Source organism: Blennius ocellaris (assembly GCF_963422515.1).
Source record: "Blennius ocellaris genome assembly, chromosome: 10".
Lineage (NCBI taxonomy): Eukaryota > Metazoa > Chordata > Actinopteri > Blenniiformes > Blenniidae > Blennius > Blennius ocellaris.
Window position 1 is genome coordinate 9,315,587 of NC_137659.1, and position 24,531 is coordinate 9,340,117.

Sequence of the window (24,531 nt, forward strand, 5' to 3'; positions counted from 1 at the left end):
TCATACCTATGTCAAAAACCCGTCCTCCATGAAATTGAGCTACGATAAATGAAAACCTGTATTCCCGGAAGAAAATGCATATCTGAATGCCACAACTGAACCCTAACCCCTGCTAACGCTGGTTGGTGATGACATAGTAAAGTCATAATATATGTAGATGTATCTTTATTTTGACGACAGCAAATAATAAATAAAATATTATAATCTGACGTTTATTTTGAGAGTGCATTTCCGCCGTGTCGTCATGTGGCCACGCCCCCGTGTCGTCACACATGCACGCCACCTCGCCTTCTTCCTGTAAACAAAGCGATCCGCTCGGTGTCAAAGTCCGTTCTCCCCACGCTCGTTCGCCCCCAGAGACCCGGACCATGGCTCAGGAGGCCGGGGTGGTCCTGGAGCGGGACCACTTCAACTGTTCCATCTGCTTAGACACGCTTCGGACCCCGGTGACGATCCCCTGCGGACACAGCTACTGCTCCGGCTGCATCCAGAACTACTGGGACCAGGACGACTTCCTGGGGGTGTTCGTGTGCCCGCAGTGCCGGCAGAGCTTCAACCCGAAGCCGCTGCTCTCCAGGAACACGGTGCTGGCCGACGTGGTGGAGCGCTTCAAGCGGGCAGGGCTCCAGGAGTCCTCCGCCGGGCCCGGGCCCAGGCTGGCCCAGGGCGACGACGTGGAGTGCGACGTGTGCGCCGGGAGCAAACACAAGGCCGTCCGGTCGTGTCTGGTGTGTCTGGCCTCCTACTGCGAGCTGCACGTCAAGCCACACTACGAGTCCGCCGCCTTCAAGAAGCACAAGCTGGTGGCGGCCTCCAGGCGGCTCGAGGAGACGCTCTGCCCGCGACACGACAAGCTGCTGGAGGTGTACTGCCGCACCGACCGGCGCTGCATCTGCTACCTGTGTCTGACGGACGAACACAAGGGCCACGACACGGTGCTGGCCGAGGAGGAGACGCAGCACAAACTGGTGGGATACACTATCACACTATCCCGTGTTTTCCTTGTTGTTTACACCCGTACTGGAAAATGCTCACACGTTCGGTTTAAAGGGACAACTTCGCCTGTGGGTGTGCGGCACCGCCCCCTATTGGCCTCTGGAGGAACTCCATATAACGTGTCAATATTAGAGTAGATTAGATGAGATCAGTCCTTATTAAACCTATGTGGGGAATTTCCATCAGCACAGCAGCGGTTTCACATTGCACAAAATAGGTAAAGACAGGATAGTTGCACACAGAGAATAGACAATGCATTTATACATAGATTATTATGTGTGTGTGTGTGTGCGTGTGCGTGTCCGTGTCCGTGTCCGTGCCAGAACAGATCAAGAAAGTAGTCCCATGCAGAATAAGAAACAGAAAAATACTTATGGGAGAAAAAACAACATAAAAAAAACCCACTAGGAGTCGTGTTGTTAGAGCTGGTGTGATGAGCTGCCACTGTCTTGTCATATCAGTATAAAATAAGCTAATCATACTTGCTAGTTCCTGTCAGTTCTCTTGCTGCAGTATTTTCAATCAATTGAATTTATTACGTTATGAGTTGCTTCAACCCCTTTTCCTCATTGTCCACCTCTGACCTATTTTTCATACCAGAAAATGTAAATTTCCTCACCAACTTGTTGCAGTATGAAACAGCAATTTCCTGAACCTCAATTAGAAGTTGATTCTAAATCCCAAGATGTCGTTGCACCAGGAAGTAAGAACTTTCAAACTATTGACTGGAAAGAGGAGATGAATCCTTTGCTTCTGGTCAGTAAAGAATGAAGAGTGCCTTTAATGTCCGCTCCGTCTCACTCTGTCCTCAGAGGAAACTCAGCGACATGAAGAAGAGCTCCCAGCTCAAGATCCAGCGGATAGAGAAGGACGCGCAGGAGCTGAGACAGGCCATGTTCTCTCTCGTCGTAAGTGCCGAGTCGTGACGGCGCCATGGAGCCGGTCTTCCTCGGCGCGTCGGGCGCTCACTCCTCTGCTCCGTGTCTCCCTGCAGCGGTCGTCTCGGACCGTCGCCGAGGAGAGTGACGCCATCTTCACTGAGCTCATCCGCTCCCTGGAGCTCAAACGCTTCGAGGTGCGAGAGCTGATCAACGCCCAGGAGAAGGCGGCTGTCGGCGAGGCCGAGCGTCTGCTGGACAAGGTCCAGAAGGAGATCGCCGAGCTGAAGAAGACCGAGGCCGAGCTGGACGAGCTCTCCCGCACCGACGACCCCGTCCAGTTCCTCCAGGTACGGGTTCAGTCTGCTGGTTCCGCCGGCCCTTCTGGCTCAGAGGCCCTCGGTCAGAACTCGCCTTTTCCTCTGTGCTCAGAACTGGGAGGCTCTCCACGAGCCGCCGGCGCCGTCGACTTCGCCCCTGGTCAACACCTACCAGAAGCTCACCTTCAGCCCCGTGATCACGGCGGTGACGGACTTCAAGGTGCTACTGCAGGAGGTCTGCCAGGGAGGCTTCATCAACATCTACGAGAGAGGTAGTAGCTGCACTCATCACGCCGCTGTGTTGCTCCGTCGACTCCCCGGTCACGTCTCCATCTGTTGCAGTGAGAGACGTTGCCATCGTGGATCCTCAGAGTCCAGAGGAGCAGTGCGACATGACGCTGTGCAGTGGCGGCGGGACTCCAGAACAAACCGCCGTGGCCACGCGTGAGTCTTTAACACACACCTGTAGATACATTCAGACACATTTGCATGTGCCCTGGGTGCAGAGCTTTTAGTGACTTGATTTTTTTATTTTCTTTATTTTATCACTGTTGATATAATATGGATCTTGAATAGCCGTTGAGTTCACAGACAAAGTCCATATTCAAGTGACCAGCGAGTAAAAATGCATCACAAATAATAAAACTATTTCCAGCACGGATGACATCATGTTTATACGTTTTGGGATATATTCAACTAAACTTAAAGATTGTGAGAATTTTAAATGGGAAAACTTTCATCCTAAATATGATTTAAACTCTCTCAATGGAATTTTCAAGTTTCTCTTTGCATGTCTTATATGACCTGACTGTCTGTTGGCACCCTTCGCAGCGAGCCATCCCATCGGCCTGGACCAAAGCCCCGTGAACCCTCTCAACCCGTTCCTCAACGCTGCAGCCCCCACGCCCACCTTCGCCGTCTCACCATTTGGTAAACGAAGCCATCGGAGCGTTTCTTTAATGAAATTTAATGAATCACAGAACACATTGTGGGATCTGTCCTTATTCTGAGACACTTTATCCAGAGAGCCATGACCTTCATGCTGAAACTGCCACTTTAACCCAAATACAGTATATCTACCCACTAAAAATGTGTCTGATGTAAAACAAAAAAAAGCAATACAGCTTATTTAGTTTTACAGCCTATAGTTTTGTTATATTGATCATATCTGTTTTGTTTTGTTATGTTATATTCATGAAATTAGAAAAATCCTATTTGGATATTTTATATTTACATTTTTTGGGGCATTTTAGTTTGATTACATGTGTATGGGTTTTGTTTCATCTTTTCTTTTTTTTAAGGAATATTAGCTTCTTTTTTGAGGTTTTAGAGTTTCATAGATGTGTTTTAGGAATTGTTGCCCCTTTTAGATTATTTGGGCTATTTTCATCATTTTCACTGCGATAGCCTTTTAGCCTTTTTTTTTTTTTACTATTAAACCAATCTTTTCTTTAAGAGTCCCTAAGCGGGAGATAAATGTTCAAAGCAACATAAAAAATCTGAAGTTTTATTTCCATGTAATTTTACCAAAGTTACAGGGAGCCACAGGAGAGAGGCTAAAGATCCAGCTGGCTCTTTGTGGCATCAGCTAAACTGGGCACATATTTTTCCAGTGCACTTTTATTTACCCTCGGTAATAGATTTCTTTTAGATTTCCGTGATATCAGCATGAAAAGATGTGGTGAGCTTCTGTTGTGTCCGGTCAGGCTTCAAACTGTCGTCAGGATCCAAACAGAGACACGTGCAGCGCCGCCCACACCCCAGAAGGAAGTGACAGAGGCAAAGAAGACTGACACAGGAAGCGACTGAGGCGAGGAAGACTGATACAGGAAGTGGACGAAGAAGACCGCCCACAGGAAGACCACCACTTTAAACAGGACCTTTTCAGTATCCACAGGATTCTACTTTGTCATTTACTTATCATTTTTACTCTTTTTAAGTGTGTTTTTTATTTTAAAGAAAAGTCTGGTTCTCATTAATTTTCTTTAAAAAAAAAAAAATTTCATTAAAAATCAGACTAAACTTTCTCAGACTCTGTTTCTCTCCCACACACACATGCACACTTTTTACTGGTCCGAACATTAATCCACATGTACAAAGTGAATTTAGCATCTAGTCTAATACTGACTTCAGAGTTTGGGGCAATTATCTGTTAAGCTCCAAGTTAGGGAATAACAAGTTGTTCAAAAAGCACTAAAACAGTCCACATCAAAAGTTTAGAGTCCTGCCTCTTATTTTTGCGGAATGCCCATCACACACTTGAAACTAATCTTGTCTTCAAAAGTCCCCTTCTATGGCTTAATAGGAACCGTTGGTGGAGCGTTCCATTATTCTGCATTTTTTATATCTTTAACCATTTTTTAATAAATCCCAAAACACTGGAAAAGATCAAAGTGAAAAAATGTCCCATACAAAGCGGATGGAAGAGGTACCTCATGGATATCAATGCTTAGATCTTTTTTCGCTTTGATTTTTTACAGTACTGTCTTGACCAGTTATGACATCACTATGAGTCATAGTGTTGTCATGACATTAGCTAGTGTGAATACAAAGGCATTCACACTCTTACTAGAAGATAGAACCCAGTTGGACCTATTCTTTGCGTGACAACCAATACTGACTGACGTCAATTCTGCGATTGTAGAAAGATGGTGCTGTTGTATTTGTGTTTTGTTCAGTTCACCTCCCTCCTGATCTTCTGCTCTCTGGACATATGGTATTTCCTGCGGGGGAGCCGGCTCTACATACAGAGCCTATTCCAGACAGAGCTATTGGACATCCAGGCTGAGCAAAGCTTCAACTGCATGGTCCTGCCCCACGACATGGACTTCTTGTTCCACATGAATAACTCCCGCTACCTGCGTGAGTGTGATTTTGCCCGCTTCCACCATTGCATAAGAACCGGCCTGTTCATGGCCTCACGCATGCTGCGTGCGGCGATGGTGGTGGGCGCCTCCAACATCCGCTACCGGCGCTCCCTGGCATTACGTGAGGCTTTTGAAATTCGGACAAAAGTGGTTGGCTGGGATGACAAGGCGTTTTACATGGAGCATCGATTCGTGTCCAAGAGGGACAGATTTGTGTCTGCAATTATGCTCTGCAAGCTGAACGTGTTGCACTGCAGCCCGGACACCATCATTGAGTTTGTCTGCAAGAAAAAGGTGAGCACTGTGTTAGGAAGACTGTGGTTGGGCTGCAGTTTTTAATGTAGCATAAAAACAAAGCTAATTGTAGCTGGGCATTTGAAAACCTTAAACAAGATTGTGTCTGCTCATGTGAAGCAGGTCTCATCCTTGGGTTGTGTAAAGTCTGTGACCTTTGTGTTCATTGTGTGTTTCTCTTGCAGATTGCGTGCCCAGAGTTTCCCGAGGATCTCAAACTCTGGCTCAACACCATTTTGGCCACCAGCAAGGCTCTGAGAGCAGAGAACGGACTGGATTAACAGTCCTTGATGACTATGGGGCAGCATAGCTCGGTTGGTAGAGTGGTCGTCTCCCAATCGGAGCAGCTTCGATTCCCATCCCTAAACTGCCTACATGCCAAAGTGCCCTTGGGCAAGACTTACTTACTGACGGGGTGTCCCGTCCCTATGCGTTAAGCCTACCAGATGAACCAGTTCCTTCCAGAGCTGACAATCTTGTGCCAGCTGCTCTGTGTTCTCCACTGCAACTCCATGTTATTGGAGGTCGCCTGTAATGACGTCGAGCCATCAGGTGCGGGGTTTACCTCGTGGCCGTCTCCAACCTGCAGCCCTTGGGTCAAACTGGAGAATGGCTCTTGTCGGGTGGTCAGGAGGAAGGCGGAGGACATGGCCAAACCAACGGCTGCAACGTTGTGCAGCCAGGTGGTATGCTCTGGGCTGGCCCGTGTGGGCTCTAAGCACTTCTTTGGAAACCCCCTGGGGCCACCTGATGTTCTCAATGGTTCTGAGAGCCCTGCTGTCAAAGCCATCAATTCTTGTGGCCAGAGTCTTGTTTAAAGGCCAAGTGTCCAAGCCATAAAGCAGGATGGAGAGTACTGCAGAGTTGTAAATCTGGAGCTTCTTCTTGCGTGAGATGGTCTGGTGCCACCAGAGTGCTTTCTAGAGACTGCAGAGCTGATGCAGCCAGGGCTCTTCTGTGGATAATCTCTGGTTTTAGGTCCCCATTGTCATATATACAAAGTGTTAGGAGTCACACACCTCGCTCCAGCACCGGATCCTCTCTGACACTCCTGCAGGCAATCAGCTGAGTGATTGCCTTGCATTCTTAAGCCCTGCAGTGAGGTGGGTCCGGTGCCAGAGGATTGTCTTGGTCTTCAGTCTGTGTGGTTAGTCTCCTGTTGGCTGCTGCCGCAGGTGAGTCGGTGTTGTCCTCCCCGGGGAGTGAGTGTCCTCCCCGGGGTGGTTCCCATTCCCGTTCCTGTTCCGACGCCAGAGATCCAGAGAGCCCCCCAGAGATCCCCCGGGTCCCGTCCCGGTTCCAAGAAGTCCCCCCGGGTCCCGTCCCGGTTTCAAGAAGTCCCCCCCGGGTCCCGTCCCGGTTCCAAGAAGTCCCGCCCGGGTCCCGTCCCGGTTCCAAGAGGCCCCCCAGAGATTCCCTGGGTCCCGTCCCGGTTCCAAGAGGCCCCCCAGAGATTCCCCGGGTTCCGTCTCTGTTCCAGCTCCCCTTTCCCTCCCTGCACAATAAAACTTTGACGTTTGCAAACAATTCTCTGCTTTGAGGTCTGCTTCTGGGTTCTAGCTCCACGCACCGGCTCCCAGCCGTGACACAAAGTTCTTGACAGGCTCTACAATGTCGTTACTAGGCCGTAGGGGAGGTGGATCTGGTCCATCACTGACATATATGAACTTGATTTTTCTTGAAGCGTGGCAGACAGTGTCAAAGGCAGCCTTCAGATCTATGAACCCAATGCAGAGATGGCGGTCTTTACGGAATTCATGGGTCTTCTTGATCAGCAGATGGATGGTGGAGATGTGGTCTCTTGTGGAGTGGTTGGGCATGAAGCCATCCTGCTGGGGACGGTGGCTGCTTCTGATGGCTGGGAGAGCACGAGTGAGCAAGAACCTGGTAGAGAGCTTGCCGGGGATGGGAAAAAGGGTGATGCCTCTGTGGTTGACTCAATATTGCCTGTGTGTCAAAATTCTCAACTATCAGACCAATAACAAAGTCGAGATTTGGTCAAATGAAGGCCAACAATGACATAGGAAGTTATGTGTTCAAATCACAACAAACTCAAATCACAACAAACTCAATGTTGACGTATAAAATCACAATAGTTTGTCTAACATATAAAGGCAAATGTTTTCAGTCAGTTAAACATTGATTCCTTCATGATTGGACCATGATTGTGCAGGTCCTGTTTGTTCAGTGGTTATATAACATGATTGTGAAGTCTTGTGTGTTTACGTTGAGTGATAATTTGAGTAGAGTTTGTGATTTGCACTGGTATATATTGAATTTGACTGATTTGGCTGTAAAGTGTCACTCAGATCTGGCAACCCCCGATCAAGTCACTCATCTTCCTGGCTTCCCTTCACTGGAGGGTGCAGTCTTTCCTCTATTCACCAGGCATGACACAGGCACACACTGTCAATGACTAAGCACAAACATGCCTGTACCTTTAAAAGCAGAAATGCTGGCGGTGGAGTTTCTGTAGGGCGGTTCTTGTCAGATGTATGTGCTGTGATTGGCTGCTTGGGTGAAACCTGAGAGCTGTTGTCAGAACACCTGAGAGCCACGCCCGTCAGTGTACACCTGAGTCCACAGAGTAGGATCATGGCCTCCCCCACCGTCTCTATAGAGCAGGAGCAGCTGTGCTGTCCGGTGTGCCTGGAGCTCCTCAGGGAACCCGTCACCGTCCCCTGTGGACACAGCTACTGCCTGCGGTGTATCCAGGACTTCTGGAACAGCCCCAAGCAGAGAGGGCAGTACAGCTGCCCTCAGTGCCGGCAGCAGTTTAACCCCAGACCGCTGCTGAGCAGGAATACGGTGCTGGGGGAGCTGGTGGAGACGCTTCAGAGGGGCAGATCCCTACCCCGGATCCCCCAAGTGCCCCAGCCTGAGGGAGTGAGCTGCAGCGTCTGCTCCACCAGAAGCAGCAGGACACTGAAATCCTGCCTGGTGTGCCTGCGCTCCTACTGCGGGGCCCACCTGAGGGTCCACGAGGAGCGCTTCCGCAGAGACCCCCACAAGCTGATCCCGGCCTCGGACCGCCTGCGGGAGAAGCTGTGTCCACAACACGGGAAGCTGCTGCGCCTCTACTGCCACACACACCAGCAGTGTGTGTGCTCGCAGTGTGTGAGAGAGGGCCACCGGGGCCATGCCACGGTCACTGTAGAGGATCAGAGGGCCGCGCAGCAGGTGAGTAACCAAGCTGAAACGGCCACGACAAGAGATGAAACTATACATTGTTTCCATTCAAGATTGTTCATATGTTTGATACAAAGTGGTGGATGATTCACACGACATTGAAATAAAGTTAAAACAAGCATAAATAGTTAAAATAGCTAAAGGAGCTGAAATGACAAGAGTTTATTAAAAGTATTTCAAAATGCGAACCCACTGAGCTTCATGGTTTTACTCTTAGAAAAGACTCCAGGATGCCTCCTCCAAGTCTTTGCAGAAACTGAAGGAGGCAGAAAAGGAGCTGAAATACATAATCAAATTCGTGAAGGTGAGTGAGTGAGTGAGTGAGTGAGTAAGTAAGTAAGTGGACGTCCAGCGATCCCTGGAGACCCAACTGAGGAAAGCCTGCCCTCCACAGCACTCCACGGAGGCCGCAATCGACGACAGCGAGAGGATCTTCTCCAAGATGATCCGATCCATCGAGAAGGAAAGCCGAGAGGTGAAGGACCTGATCAGAGCGGAGGAGAGGGTGGCTGTCAGGGAGGCGGAGGACGTGCTGGAGAAGGTCCAGAAGGAGATTGCAGTTCTCCAGAGGACGGATGCAGAGCTGAAGGAGCTTTCTGCCACTGACGACCACATTTACTTCATCCAGGTAGCAGCTAACTCCTGACATCTGGGAAAGTTTTCCGTTTTCACTTGACCCGTTGTTGTGTCCAACAGGAAGAGGATGAGAGTTGTGGACTCCACTTTCTTCCAAATAATGAATACCCACAGTTGAATTATGGGCTTTGGGTGTTCTCACTGTCTGTATGTATATTTTATGTGGATAATTCTCTTCATTGTTTCCCCGGAACTTCTGTCCTTGACAGAAAAGCAAATCTCTTCGCTTTGCTGCAAAGACTGTGGAGATTCCCAACGCTGAAGATCTCCCATATGTGATGTATAAAAGCATGCGAGGGGCTCTGACTGATCTGAAGAACAGTCTGAAGGAAACATTTCAACAAGAATTCACCAGAATATCCAAGAAGGGTGCGTATGCTCCTCGTCGCTGTCTACAACCGAGAAGATAATCTTCTGTTTTGGCGTCATGAACAACTGTTGATCTCTGCTTTTCTGCATTTCTAGAAACTTCACTAAAGGAAGTCAACAACCCCTCGGAAAATACTAAAGGTAGGACTCTGTGCTATTTAGCTGGTTTTCTTTTTGTTTTGTTTTTATAGCTGTGGATGCTAATCGTGATCCTCTCTCTCTCTCTCTCTCCCTCTCCCTCCCTCCCACAGCACCTGTTATCGCCATCCCAACCACACATCCCAGCAGCCCGCAAACAGGTTCTGATTCATGGGTCTTTAGAGGGGACATTTTATGAAAAAAAAAAAAATCATCGACCAATGTTATGGCTCGGTACATATCAGTAACAGCAGGGGGACACTCTGATTTCTTTGGACGTCTTTATACTGTTCATATATAATGGTTCTACTTTGTAATATAGGAGCAACATACAATGGAGTGTTTGTCACACGTTGCATTGTGATACTGGACATTATTGAATCTTTATAAGTCTTGTATAATTGATTGGAAATAGAAATGTTCATGCTACAGTGATATTTTGTCATGAAAGTATGTCATTTAAGTAGAAGCAATGCAATGGTGATTTCCTCTTCTCAAGCAGTTTTTTTAAACAAAATCCAACAACAGTGGAGGGTGTACCACAACAAACAATGTCAATGTCTCAATAAGTTGTCATTGTCTGCCTCAGCATGGCTTCCTACTCGGCCATCAGGTCATGGACGTTGGGTGTGCTGAGAGTTAGGAGCCTCTACATGGCGACTTAGCTGATCCCAGAGGTTTTCTATGGATTCAAGTCTAGAGAAAGAGCAGGTCTCTCCATGCGAGGTCCCCCAGTCTCCAGCAGCCGATCCATAATGATGCAATCTTGATAGGCCGTAACGTTGTCCACAAAGATGACATGAGGCCTGTGTTGTTCAATGACTGGATTAATGATGCTCTTCAGGTAGGATGGGAGTCCCACTGTATTTCTCATTGTTTGTACACCCCTACCACTAAAGACTCATCTGGTAACAGCAGTGAGTGACGCATAGCGCTCTCTTTGGCACTGGCAGCCATCATTTCTATTCAACATAAACGTATGTTCATCAGAACAGCACCGAGGCCCACTGGTCCCTCATCCAGCTAAATGCTCCCTGGTCCATCAAGACGATGACGTCTGTGTCTGTTGGTGTGTTCAGACGTAAACAATTTTCAATATTCTGACGTAACACTTGATGCCTCTCACATCCCTGAAATATGCAGTGGGAGGCATTCATAATCCAGTTTTGCAGAGTTGTTCCAGTTTTATTTGTGACTAGTCCAGTCACTCTGTCCAACCCACCAATGACACTCTGAACTCATTCAACTCTTCCATCCTGTTTGAAGCTTCAGTGTCGAGGTAGTTGATCCGTTGCTAGGCGTCATCCTGGTCTCATGTCAAAATGTAAACCACCATGATGAAGGGGACACTTTAAATACCAATTTATTGGTCCATTCATGGATCAAACTCCTGTTGTGCAATTTTCTGTTAAGCTCCTACGGTTTCAGTTCCAAAAGCACTGAAATAGTGCACATCAAAAGTTTAGAGTGGTCCACATTAAGTCCAGCTGTCAAGGTGGATTTTAGGTTCATCCTGTAATTTTACCCGGAAGCCAACTATACCAAAACTTTTTGAGTAGTGCAAATAAAAGACCTGACCGTGACTAAAAGCGCTGTGACGTCTTCCAGCTCGAGCAGAAGTGAACACGGCTTACATCGTGTCCAACATGGAGCCGAAGACACGAGCGGATTTACTACAATGTGAGTTTGATCATCAGCTTCTTCATGAACTCCGATCAGTTTGTGTTCATTCAGACTGTGTTTGTGCAGATAACAACAACCTGAACATCGACCCAAACACCGCCAACCCTTACCTGTGGTTCACCAACGGCGGCCAGGGGGTGACCACGCTCTCAGAGCTGCAGCCCTACCAGGACCACCCGGACCGCTTCAGCAGCTGGGCCCAGGTGCTCTGCAGGGCCGGCATGGCGGGCCGCTGCTACTGGGAGGTGGAGTGGACCGGGAGCGTTTCCATCGGCGTGTGCTACAGAAGCATGAGCAGGGGGGGGCGGGGCGACGACAGCAAGCTGGGCCATAATTCCAAGTCGTGGAGTCTGGACTGCTCGGACACGCTGTGCACGTTTCAGCACGGCCAGCAGAGCGTCAGAGTCCCGGCCGCCTGCTGCGGCAGGATCGGAGTGTTTCTGGACTTCAGTGCTGGAATGTTATCCTTCTACAATGTGTCCCACACCATGCTGCAGCTCCACAAGGTCCAGACCACGTTCACACAGCCGCTCTACGCCGGCTTCTGGGTGGGTTTAGGCTCCAGTCTCAACCTGTGCTGGATGAGGACCTCGGAATGAATCTAAAAGCTGGCTTCAATAACTAGTTTACGTCAATAATAATGAACGCAAGGCAGATTTTTGTGCTCAAAACTTTTTATTAACCGTCCAAGCAGCAGCAAAACTTTGGTGGCGAAGCTCAGATCTTATTGAATGCAGCAACATCCACACTCTGGACCTGCAGAGGAACAAACACACCAATGTAAATATTTCTTTCAGTAAATTAAACAATTTAAAGTGTATTTCTGCTCTTTTGTATCCAGAGTAAGTTCAGAGGTTGAACGGCGCTTCATTTGCACAAGGTATAAAATGGGAAGAGGAAAGCTTGGCAAGTTTGATAAGTGCAACATTGGTAAGACCCAAGCCAAGTAGGAACTGAGTAGTACAACATTTATCATGAACAACTGATAAATCATGTTCCAAACACTGCCAATTCAAATGAGTAATTTAAATAAAGATTGATTTAAACAAATCCACTAAAAAAAAAGTGTTGGTATTCATCAGAAATCACATTATCGCAATACTTCTACATCATCACCTAGTAAGATGTTCACCTAACACGGTGCAGTCGCTGTAAGACAATGACAGATTATATAACTTCAACTCCACACGTTGATTTAATTTTGTCTGGAAAATCCAGGGTAGATTAAAAAGTGGGTAAAAGCAATGATGCTCTCTAAAAACAAAACTTGACTTCTGTACAGACTGGCTTTCACAGTATTGTACAAAGATGACAGTTAACACCACAACTTTTCAGATGAAGTTTTGCACGTGCCTACTGACTGGTACCTCCATTTTGTGTTTTTCTAACAAAATATCTGCTTTTGCATATTTTTTGCTGCTTTTCATGCGAACAGTTTGCAAAGTCGTTACATCAAACCACACTATTCCAGAAATGTCCACATGCTTTGATGTGTTCTGTGTTCATGGTCCCAACGGTGCAGAATGAGTTAGGCACCGAATATCCAGCAGGAACACCCAAATCAGAATCCATGTAAAGAGCAGATCGTTACTTTACTACATCAATATGCGATAGATACTTCGCGCGTGATGTTGGCGACAAAGCAGGACTGGTGGCTTTAATAAAACGCTGCACTCAAACTTAAAGTGAAACCAAAACTGTCAGCAGCTGCTGCCGTTCAGCTGAGCAGTCTGAAGTCTGAGCAGATTGTTTTTCGGCAGATGTCACGAATCAGAGTCACGGTATTGCAAACTCATTGTGACACACCGATTTCCAGCTTGTGAGACACGTCGATGCCGTTTTACTCTGATTTGGCGACGAACCCTTCAACTGGAACTGGTTGAAGGTCTATATCAGGGGTGTCAAATTCAGGTCCTGGAGGGCCGCAGCACTGCACATTTTTCATGTCTCCCTTCTTCAACACACCCGATTCTCATGATGGTTCATCACCGACTTCAACCAAAAGCCTGATCACCAGAAATCACTGCAGAGCATGCAGGGCTGGAAGTTCTGGAGTTTGACACGCGTGGTATGTGATTCATCAACCACTACTCACGTAGTCCTCAAACTTGGTGATCTCCTCCTCCAGGATGTCCGTGCCCACTTTGTCGTCCTCCACCACGCAGTTGATCTGCAGCTTCTTGATGCCGTAGCCGACAGGCACCAGCTTGGACGCCCCCCACAGGAGCCCGTCGATCTGCACCGAGCGCACGTGCTCCTCCAGCTTGGCCATGTCCGTCTCGTCGTCCCACTGAGCGAACACACCCCCCCAACATTAACACCCGAGCACAGCAGCGATGTGCCAACAGCTGCATTCATTCTAACCTGCTCTGTAACGTTTAAGATAAACATACACCAGATTTTATTTTATGAAAGATCTGTTCAAAAACATCACCGCATCTTATTAGCCAAGATATGTGATATTTCTGGATTATAACTTTGTTCAACAAGGTGGCATTTTGAGTCAACTGACAAAGAAGTGAGCAATAACTAAAAATGTCACAAAAAAAAACCAAACAAGCACAATCAGAGTGCCGTCCTGCTGAACTGAACCGTCTGCTGCCGGTCCTACTTACGGGCTTTACGTCCAACAGGATGGACGATTTGGCAATGAGGGTGGGCTTCTTGGATTTCTTTGCTGCGTATGCATCCAGACGTTCCTGTCTGACGCGAGCCGTCTCCTCGTCGTCCTCGTCACTGCCGAACAGGTCGACGTCATCGTTGTCTTCCTCATCGTCACCATTCTCCACCCTCACCTGATGGGTCGGAGCAGCCTGGACGGTTCAGGAAGGAAAAGATGGAGGAATCAGACCGATCACATGAACTGACATTGAAAGTTTGCTCTTTGAATTTTTACATGACCGAAAAATAAATAAATAAATAAATAAATCACTAAATAGGGCTCAAGTGCAAACATGATTTATGAGCAGGAGAAAAAAAATATGGAGTAAAAAAAGGAACAAACAAGGGGAAAAACAAAACCTTGGCTCCACGACCAAAGCTGCAAATGAAGTCGGCAGTAATAAAGTAGATTTGAAGATATACATCAATATACCATCTACTGGTAGGAACAAGCACACTTCATATTTTAAATAGGTTTATTCGACAGTGTTACTCGTAGTTTTGAAATTATGCAAGATTCTATTTCTGAACTATAATAAAAGATGTAGTTGTAGTTTTTTTTTTTTTTTTTTTTTACATATATTGTAGTTTTCACATAGAAAGATGCTGTTTACACAGCAACGTTTTCAGGTGAAAATGAAAAACTTTCATTGAGTTTTCAGAAAAAGTAACTTTTAAATAACGTTTCAACTCTGTTGAAACAGGATCAAAAGAATACTTTCTAAAACACTATTTGTGCACGCGCAAGTTCTCCTGCACACGTGCAAGTACATGTACAAGAACAATGACGGCCTCCAGAGTGTTGTGACTCCCAGTTTATATTCTCCTGGAACTTGGTGATTATACAGTTGACAGTCACCGCAATAATAATCCAACTCTGGCCACTGATGATGATTAGAACATATTGTTCTCTGCTCATTTAGTAGCTTCATTACAAACGCAACCAACAGCACCCACCCACTTCCTGGCATGCCAACTACATTTTCAGTGTTTGCCATTTCCAGGGAGACGTATATATAATTCTTAAAATGTTGCTGAGTAAACGCGAACATCTTCTGAGACAAGAACAAAGGTTTACTTGAACCATAGTCCAGTAAACGGAACACAGGAGAATTATTCACAAACCAGATTAGTGTTTTTATAAAAATGTCACACATTTCAAGTCTTTCTGCTTCTTTACTGCATCAACTTGGAGGTCGTACCTTAACACATGGCACAGCCGCTGCTGCTGTGGGAGTCTTTTCCAGGAAGGCCACTCTGGACTCCAGCTGGTGCAGAGCTGCCCTCATGTCCTGCACCACTAACACACACACACACACACACACACACAGCCATGATGAATAATCAGCGAGGTCAGCCATGCTTAGATTAAAAGCAATTTTAACCACAAAGAGTCAATGAGAGCATAGAGTAGGCATGATACTTTAATTTCAGGGTCAAATTATTACTACTTCACTATGTATGAGAATAGGAACTAATCAGACGTAGAAAAATTATCGATTGAATTAGGTTTATCGAGTTAAACTGCACAAGTTATATAATGCCAGCTTTCAAGCGCATCTAACTTTATAATATTTAAGGAATAAATACAGTTGACATCTGTTTTATAAATGTGCTTAAGTGACTGTTCTTCATATAACTGTTGTGAAATTGAGATTTCATAACACTGTGGTCCACATACCTTTGTGTAGGGTCTGGTTCTCCAGCTCCAGGGTCTTCATGCGAGACACCAGCTCCTGGTCTCCTGCATGCGAGGATGACTGTGGGGGAAAAACGTTCATCAGCAGGGGGCGCTGTACACGTTTAAGCTGGAAAAGGTTACAATCCAGAGCTGTGTGTGTGCGCGTGTGTTCCAAACCAAGCATTTACTCAAGAAGCAAGCACAAAAACACAAAGTGATGCTTTAAAATGAAATCATGCAGGGGTGAAATCAGTCACACGGTCCACAGGTTCAAATTAACTCCCCTGCTCCCGGTTTAGTCAAACCCAAATAAATGATCAGTTCTGTGGAGAAGTGGAGGATTAAAAGCACTCCCATTCACCTGCAAGCTCTGAGGCTGAAAGCTGGGCCAATTCAAAAAGAAAAAAAAAAAGAAATTCTGAAAATCCAACAGCTTCACAGACGTTTGAAAGCTTTCAGGCGACGGACAAAGTTTCCCCTGCTTTCAGCCATTTAGTCAAGTTAAAACACACATTGGATTGATCATTTCATTCGACCCAAAGTCATGAAAACACCCCCCCCCCCAAAAAAAACATGAATTAATGTTGAAATCAAGGCTGCTGAATTAGAGCGTGATGGTGACGCCACAGAGCCGCACACTCCACATCCGGGCGGTCCCGGCTCGGGCTTCATGCAGCGCACCACTTACATTTCTGTGCTGCCGCTTCTGCTGTCGCCCTTTAGCCGCATGCTGGCCTGTTCTCGCCTGCCGCGGGCCAGATGAGGGTTACAGGGTGGAGGATACAGACAACAGAGTCAAGACAGGCAGGTGGAGGCACCGGCTCAAAGGGTTTAGGATTCCAGTACTCTTCAAAATCGTACAATAAGTAGGATTTTATTGACCTTTGTGTTGTGAGAATACAATCAATACATGGATACAATACCACCACATATAATAGGTCTTTGTCTAGAATCTCAAATTTAGTTACAAGCTCAACCTGCATGTATTAAAAGACTGAATTCAAAATTCCCTCGTTCATCTGTACCAAATGTCTTTCACCTCTTAAAAAGGAATATCACTTTAAAACAATGAAAAATAACTGAAAACAATTAGGCAAGACTGTATAGGCGAACTGCATATAAAAGATGTTTAACAAAAGTGTCCTAAACATTGAAAACCTGAAATAATTACAAAACAAATTGCAACTTTCAGCATTTAGTAAAACTACAGTCAATAGAGGCCCAAGACGGTGTGGAAACGAGGCACATATTGCGCTCAAAAACAGCCGATAACCACACGAGTGGACACAATGAGAAAAATACAAAACCCATCAGGAAATAACCAAAAGTTGCTTTTTATTCATGTCTTAATAATCCATAAATCCAGGTCTAATAGTTTATCAAGACAAAATTTGACTTTGCTTGGTATTGTGAGGTTTTAGGTTAATATGATAGTCAGTGGATTAGGTGTACAGAGGCTTTTTATTTGAAAAAAACTGAAGAACTTTAAGCGACATTGAGCAACATTTATAAATAACTCCCGTCTGTCTGATTGGTCCATCGGGCTGAAGCAATATTTGGATTCGTCTCCGCAGCTGAAGGTTTTCCCAGCCATCGGTTGGTCGGTCGTCAGGTGTGTAAACACAGGAACTTAACTTGACCTCAGGACATAAATCATCGCCACGTAATGACCCACTTTGTATGACAAAGGGTGAGTTTTTCCATTGAGCAGCACAAAACCCGGCACTTCAGATGTTACATGGAGACTTGAATGACGACTGCTTTGGTTAATCGTAACTTCAGACATCGCAAGTAACTTTAAGCTGGTCTTCAGTCAAGCTTTCACATTTTAGGTACTTGAGTTTTTGGGGAGGAATTTAAGCCAAAGTGTTCACCAAGATTTTCACCAGCCACCTGTTCATTTATTGTTGAACTGACACGAGCTAGAAACTGATAAAAATTATCTCAAAATCCTATTCTGTTGCCAATTCATTAAACCAAATTCGTGACCACCAATAGACTATTAAAACCATATCAAAACAATTTTATATAATTAGGGATCGTCAAAATGATCAACTACTCGCAGTATGCCACACAATGAGAAACTTTTTCTTTTTTTTAATTCAAACTGATTTTGTAGACTCAATAAGGTGTGTATATGTTCACAGAAAAGAATCATGTTTCTAGATTTTTTTTTTTTAACTCATCAGCACGTGTTTGACTGGAACACCATGAACAACTAGCATAAGGTCAGAAATCTGTGCTCAAGGCTACAAGTTCGAACTGTATGATACCAACAACCTGAATTACTTTGATACACAAATTCTGTATTTCATAATGGTGACAAACTCGTTACAGCCCCCGTATGGTCATTTTCATTGTATTGCCATTAAAAATTATTGACTTGTGTTAAAGGAGTATTGCAGCAAAAAATCATTTTGGGGGCATTTGGTCACATTTTCATTTAAATGGAAAGACTTTTTTGTTTTCAGACACGTTTAAACTTTGCTGTGAACAAACCAGCGCAAGTACTGAAAGTGCACAATAGTTTCAGTATTAAAAAAAATTGAGATATAAACAAAAACAGTTCAATCACTGATTAAGTGATTTTAGGGCAACATGACTGAGTGCAATTGGATCATTTGTATTGTAGCTTAAAGGACTGATGGGTGTTCCGATGGGATTTAGCATTACGTCCTTCATTTTGGCAGCAGACGCCAGGACGCATGAAACCGACAGGACGGCTCCACTTCAAACTTTATCCTGACTGTGTTTACTTTGGAAACCATCGCCATCTCAGTCGAGGAAATCCTGTTTTACTCTCAAAATCATGCTCCCATCCCGGTATGTTCTGGATATGACCCAGCCACAGTAATCCTCCTCTCCCTTCTCTGTGTACAAACTCCAGCGCTCGGGCCTGTGAGGAGCTCTGACAGCTGCCAAACCACCTGACCCCGGCCACAAGAACAGGCGCTTCTAAATCGAGTGGCTTAGCTGGCATGCGTGCAGCTGCTGAGCGCCATGACACACCTCTGTGACGGTCCTGGTCACTCCAAAAGGGCAGCGTGGAAACTGAGCTGTGTAGCCACACACTGGGCCCAAGAGAGCGCGTAGAAAGGAATACTATGCTAACGTAGAGGGGGGGAAAGCGAACCAGAATAACAGGCTTGAAACTAAATCTAAAAGCACTCCACAACACCTGAAGATTGGCTTCACGTCCTATGAAGGCATTCTGAAGGTTGTCAAGTGTTTTTGTATGAATGGGTTTTAAGTTATATACGGCAACATCAACATGCATAATTCCACGTACTGTGAACTGATGCTTTGCCCCACTGCCCTGGACTTTATGTGCAGCAGCTTTGTTTACCTTCATCATTTCAACATTATATGTAACCTTGTGGCAATGGACCAGAAACACAAAAACCAACGAAAGACAACTAAAAGTGCAACTGTGATCTAATTAAAAAGTTAAATGCAGTTCAAATTGGGTCCAAAAAGAGAAAGCGCACCGTTATTTGGAAGTACAACTTCCGAAGCAAGTTTTTTCGTATTTATCAACCAAGATATCATGATACGCAACATTATAAAGGTTGCGCAGCCCTGCAAAGGCTTACAAAACACCAATTAATTATTTACACCAAAATCCTTTCATTACAATTGGCTGTATGTCGAGATTGTAGTCATTTTTTGTACCAATTGTTTGGTTTTAGTTGAAAATTGACGTTTTCGTCACATACACTTTGCGCCACAACAAAGACACTATAAACTTTAAAATCAAGGGTTATTATGTGTCTATTTTACCAGTCCAGTCAAGATGAAATTGGGCTGTATGAGACCCCTGAACTTATGTGTTTGACACCCTTGCTGTATAGTATCTAATCATTCCTGGTAGCCTTAGGATATAAAAAATATTTCATCACGCAGTAAATATAAAACACACACTATCGAGAAACCGCAACACAATTGACCAAAATAAACCCTGGCATTCACTTATTGTAAAGACTGATATTGACTGATTACAGACATTGCAGGAGACTGAAGAAAAAAATGTGTGCAGGTATGCACTTCATTTGAAACCTCTAAAAGACCTGCATGCTTTCCCACCTGGTGCTGAGGGGCGGGGCCATTGCTGCCCTCGTAGAAGCGTTTCTCCGCCTCGTCGTAGCGGTGTTTGTCGAACCAGATGTTCTCCGAGGCGAGGCACTGCAGTCCACTCATGTTGGCGCTGAGGAACAAAAAGGGACGGGTTTGGGGGAGATTAGAAAACACTCTAATGCACATGGACCATTATTTGATGTCTCATCTTCGAGAAGAGTCTCCAGATGGTATTAAGTTGTTGGAAGTGGCACGGTGAGTGACTGAACGACACCACACGGCTGAGATTAGGGTGACGTTGCAGGATACAGCAGCATGCACACACACACACACATTTGGAGTGAGACTGAGCGAAGCTGAAAACTTTATCACAAATGTAGCCAGCAAGCCGACGTGACAACAAAACCGAGAAGTGTCATTAAGAGAAAAACGAACGCGACGCCAACATTTTAAATCCCCCTCTCGTTATGCAGCAGCACACAGACACGACACATTCCTCACCCAGACAGAGCTGCTTGCTCTGCAAAGTTGGGATTATACAACAAAAGGCTGGTCAGTGGCTAACCCTGGAACCCCCTCAGTCATGGCACAGGCCCACTTCATTGTTCAAACCACCGCAGGAAAACCACAGGCTATCAGCATGATGCACATCACAGCGGTGGCGACATCGACACGCCAAGACTCCATACGGGGAAAAAACAAAAAATGGCCCCTGCTGTTCGACACGAGTTAGAGTCACTGAGGAAACGATCAACAGTAAAGTGCAGACAAACGACAAGTACCAAAGAGTGGCAGGAGTTAAACTTCAAACACACATTAGAGCTCTGCCACTCCCTTTGCGAAAGGAGTCATACTTGTCCCATCTGGACCGGCCCTCCGTCTCGGAGAGCCCCCTCTTCCTTGGCTGGGGGCCCCTGCTGCCTTTGCCCCCCTGCTCCGTCTCGGAGGAGGTGCGGTGGCGGCCCCGGCTGGATTGGCGGTGAGGGGTTCCCGAGGCCCTCACAGTGGTGACGCCATGGTCTTGGGCACGTCTCGAGTGGAAGGTGAGGCCTCCTCGGGTGTTGGGGCTCCGCGGGGATGAGGGGAACCGGTGAAGGTGGGTGCTCTCCGCCTGCTCATAGGAGCCGCGGTGGCCCCATGCGGCCTCGCCATGCAGGACCGGACTTTGACCATAGGAGCCGCTCGCCATCGGCGAGGAGCTCAGCCAGTCCTCCTCGGGGCCGGAGTTCTCCGACTGGGACACTCGTGCGGGACGACGCAGCTTGCCGAACTGAAGGTTGTCGCCACTGATGATGCCTCGGTCTGTGGCGGCGCCCTGCCTGAAGGCGCCAACAGGAACGGCCCCTTGAGGGGCTCCTCTTGGATGACGGTTCGGCAAAGACTGATCCATTCCTCTGCCGCGGGGCTGTCTTCGTCTATCTTCGTTGCTCACTTGCGTGCCAGAAAAGAAAAGCAACCGATGGAAGCTCGAGGCATTAGTCGAGTGTGAAGTTAGTGCTGCAGTCTAACTCGCTGGTTAGAACAGAAGACCCACAGAACAAAACCAATGTGGTCTCGGAGCAAAAGAGACGGTAGATTGATCCAACAGCCAGAGACTTCTACACATGCCCACTTTCTACAAGGAACAGGTTCAGAATGAGCCGAGGCTACGTGGGAACAGACCAACAGATGCTGATAAAGCGAGGTACCGCCCACACCGAAGTTCAATGATCAATCCCACATTGCACTTTCAAACACAAACAAGGCAAAATGTAACAGAGGTTATCACAGATGAGGTCAACGTGGTCCGCATTCTGGTTAGGACGTGGCTGCAGTGTTTGAACAATATTCTTTTGTTTCAATTTGCTGGATGTTTGTTCATCTTGACTAGAATTTTAGGTCCAAGGTTAGCTGATCTTCAGACTTTCCCAATCTGTTATTTACATTTTTACAGTTACAGTTTATAGACCTGCAAACAGTTTAGGTATACAAAAACTACTTCAGCAAACGTATAAAATGTCTACAGCCAAGTCACAAAATAATCACACCTCCAACTCAGTCAAATTAAACCGAATCCAATAATACCGGTTCAGAACATCAGAGGTGGTACTCAACCACCGTCTCTTTAAACGGCTTCACTAGTTCACTCTCTGGAGTTTTTATCGTTCTTATTCAAGCCCAGTTTGTTTCTTTCCATCTGAACACATTGAACCCTTTGAACTTGCCGTTTAAATGTCGTATCAAACAGAGTTTTGCCGCCAACACAGATTGCTCATACTGCAGATAATACGCAAGGCTGGTGGAGTGTTATCACTTTCTACTTTATGATTTTTAACCATTTTTACTCATGCTGCTATGGATTGTTGTTACCACTCATTTAATTTCTGTTGCAAAGGTTTAAGGGGAAAAAAATATACATGAATTTGCTTATCCATTAAAGACCGTACAGCAGCAAGCACACAGGACTGATTCAATAATGCTCTTCTTTCAAACACGTTAATTCATGCTGGAACGAAACGTTGATGTTCGTAGACAGTGGAGTCTCTGTGTGGATATTGAGTAAATTCAGATCACATGCAGTGATACGTTTATAGAAATAAAACAAGGACATGACAGAGGTGTGAGAGGAGCAGCGCGTTTATAGACAAACAGCAAAAACAGCCACATTTCAGGCATCAGTGCAGAAGCAACCAGTTACTGAACTCTACACAGACCTGCTCAAACATTACTGAGGCATCGATTTAGTCTTTCATTTAGCCATTTAATTTATACGTTTAAGACATTGTTCGATGACATGAGGCTGTAAAAAAAAAAAAAAACAACTCTCCAGGCAAGTATGAAATGTACGCATGTATTCTCTCAAAAGAGAACTTGGTTAGTATAAGGTCAGAAAAGGAAACAGTACAATTTTTGTTCAATATGGACAATGTGGGGGTGTGCGTGACATCGTCTCATAATAAACTTGTTAAAACCTCAGAATCACTTTATTACCTTACGTTATTACGTTTTGATGGCATAATACGTCCAATCAGCAGGCATGTTGTCGTGAAAAGTTGGATAGCTGCAGTGCTACTACGCTCGCTGCAAACTGTGGAATGGATTTCCCGACTCATTACTCCACCTCTCAGAGACTCACTTCCATTCAGGAAATCCTTTGCACATTTTGCAGCCAGTGAGCAGATCAGTGGCAGGGAGACACATGGAGGCATTTCAGCAACAGTAAAGCACAGATGAGGTTTCATGGATCGGAAGTCTCCGCAGGTTGGATTGGAAAATTTCCGATCCGTGAATTACGTTGATATCGGAACCCAATACCGATACGGGATCGGACCCATCCCTAGAATTTACCATTAAAACCAAATACTTTAATCTCATCACTGTTCCAGAACATCATCTAGCATTCTGTAAAGTTTGGGTGTAAATTTGGAGAAAGCCAACACAATTTTCACCTCTAAAATGTTTGTAATTTGAGAAAACGTCAACACTGACTAATAATCACAGGACACATCCACAATTCTTTTAAGCACAATTAGCATTAAAACAGAACAATACATTCAGTTTAAAAATGATTGAAATCCTAGTGATTGCTCAGTATTGGGATCACGAAGAGAGATTGAACACACAGGGGGAAATATCTCTACAAAGTAAAGATTTTTCAGAGCTTTCTATATGTTAGAAAAATTCTGAAAAACTGCATGGACTACGTGGAATCTACTTATTGACTTCTACCAAAAAAACTATTTCAGCTGTGGAAATGGCCATCACCTGTAAGAATGCACTTATATTTGGAAACACCTCTTCCTGAAGTGATGCAATATAAAACTCAATTAACGTCTTGGAAAGAAGCCCGTTAGTGCAGGTTGTGTAGGCTCAGTATCCACTGAATAAAACGGTTCAGAGAAGCTGTGCTGATTCGGGAGGTCGACGCACAATGTGTCGGCTCATATGCATCAAATAAAACTTGCAGAGAATAAAACAGTTCACAGAGAGAAGCTGTCCTGATTCAGGACGTTGAGTTAAAGCAGCATCAACACTCACCTGTGAAAACTGCAATGAAGGCTAACAGAGGAGGAAAAGAGACAGTGAAGACACTCAACGACTGGATACAGCGGAGTTTAGAGGCTCACTGCAACTCCAGAGCAGATAACAAGCAGACAACGTTTGTGTGAGGGGATAATTCGGTGATAAGAACAGCTGGGTCCTGGCTACAAGTTACCGCACAAGTTTCTGACAGCCCTCCCAACTTGTACTCCACTTGAACACGTGGCGATAAAAAGCCACAAATTCACACCTTCTTGCGTTTTACCGACTTTACTCTGTAGTTCGTGAACAAGGTTGTGAAAATTCAACTTTTTGAACACTTACTGGTGTGTTTTTGACGTTTTACGGCTCGGGAATCGTCTGTTTGCGTGCTGCCTCGGCTCTAATCCGACGGTGGAAGAGGACTCGCATTACCGGGCGGCTCGTATTCATCAGCGGCCGAGGGGGGCGTGATCCAATTTTTAACCGGTTTCTCGACGATTACAACGTTTATTTAATATATGTACAAAGTGATTCGACACAAAGTAACTTACGACACGGATTTAAAATGTGAAAGGACGAGAAATGGTTGTTTTAGATGAATATCACGGCTTAATATTGGTATGATCCATGTTTGAAAAGACTCCATATCCCATGATGCACTACGAGCAAAAGGCTCCACCCGGCATGTGATGACAGCTCACTTGATCGGTGTAGTATTGTAGGTTATTTACTTTTTACAGTAC

At 45.6% G+C, this 24,531-nt stretch overlaps 2 protein-coding genes across 3 annotated transcripts; one reads left to right on the top strand and one right to left on the bottom strand.

Annotated features, from left to right (window-relative positions):
- Window positions 1–319: 319 nt before the first annotated feature.
- LOC308135127 (uncharacterized protein) lies at window positions 320–12,113 on the top strand. The gene is made up of 19 exons (XM_080503001.1): window positions 320–968; window positions 1,809–1,904; window positions 1,991–2,224; window positions 2,307–2,466; window positions 2,537–2,638; window positions 3,026–3,124; window positions 3,901–3,964; window positions 4,839–5,355; window positions 5,541–5,601; window positions 5,794–6,117; window positions 7,048–7,227; window positions 7,976–8,535; window positions 8,762–8,848; window positions 8,939–9,172; window positions 9,390–9,549; window positions 9,646–9,690; window positions 9,801–9,881; window positions 11,296–11,367; window positions 11,437–12,113. Exons 1-19 carry the CDS (start codon window positions 369–371, stop codon window positions 11,967–11,969), a joined length of 4,209 nt encoding a protein of 1,402 aa, XP_080359127.1. The 5' UTR covers window positions 320–368; the 3' UTR covers window positions 11,970–12,113.
- LOC308135416 (elongation factor 1-delta-like) lies at window positions 12,027–24,215 on the bottom strand. Of its 2 annotated transcripts, XM_080503389.1 has the most exons (10): window positions 24,131–24,201; window positions 23,804–23,824; window positions 20,641–21,217; window positions 19,796–19,916; window positions 16,401–16,457; window positions 15,713–15,791; window positions 15,234–15,331; window positions 13,986–14,183; window positions 13,466–13,660; window positions 12,027–12,126 (listed from the first exon to the last, which is right to left on the bottom strand). In XM_080503389.1, the coding sequence occupies exons 3-10, from the start codon at window positions 21,174–21,176 to the stop codon at window positions 12,088–12,090; spliced, it is 1,323 nt and encodes a 440-aa protein (XP_080359515.1). In that variant the 5' UTR covers window positions 21,177–21,217; window positions 23,804–23,824; window positions 24,131–24,201; the 3' UTR covers window positions 12,027–12,087. The 2 variants fall into 2 exon arrangements, with proteins under 2 accessions (XP_080359515.1, XP_080359516.1); XM_080503390.1 differs by lacking the exon at window positions 20,641–21,217 and having other exon boundaries at window positions 24,131–24,215.
- Window positions 24,216–24,531: the final 316 nt, after the last annotated feature.

Excerpts from the sequence above, each read along its gene's own strand:
- LOC308135416 (XM_080503389.1), bottom strand. The coding sequence starts at position 21,176 with ATGGATCAGTCTTTGCCGAACCGTCATCCAAGAGGAGCCCCTCAAGGG. Across the intron at positions 19,917-20,640 it reads GGCCGGTCCAGATGGGACAA|CGCCAACATGAGTGGACTGC; the intron begins GTATGACTCCTT and ends TTTGTTCCTCAG. Across the intron at positions 12,127-13,465 it reads TCACCAAGTTTGAGGACTAC|GTCCAGAGTGTGGATGTTGC; the intron begins GTGAGTAGTGGT and ends GTTCCTCTGCAG.
- LOC308135127 (XM_080503001.1), top strand. The coding sequence starts at position 369 with ATGGCTCAGGAGGCCGGGGTGGTCCTGGAGCGGGACCACTTCAACTGT. Across the intron at positions 1,905-1,990 it reads AGGCCATGTTCTCTCTCGTC|CGGTCGTCTCGGACCGTCGC; the intron begins GTAAGTGCCGAG and ends GTCTCCCTGCAG. Across the intron at positions 9,550-9,645 it reads CACCAGAATATCCAAGAAGG|AAACTTCACTAAAGGAAGTC; the intron begins GTGCGTATGCTC and ends CTGCATTTCTAG.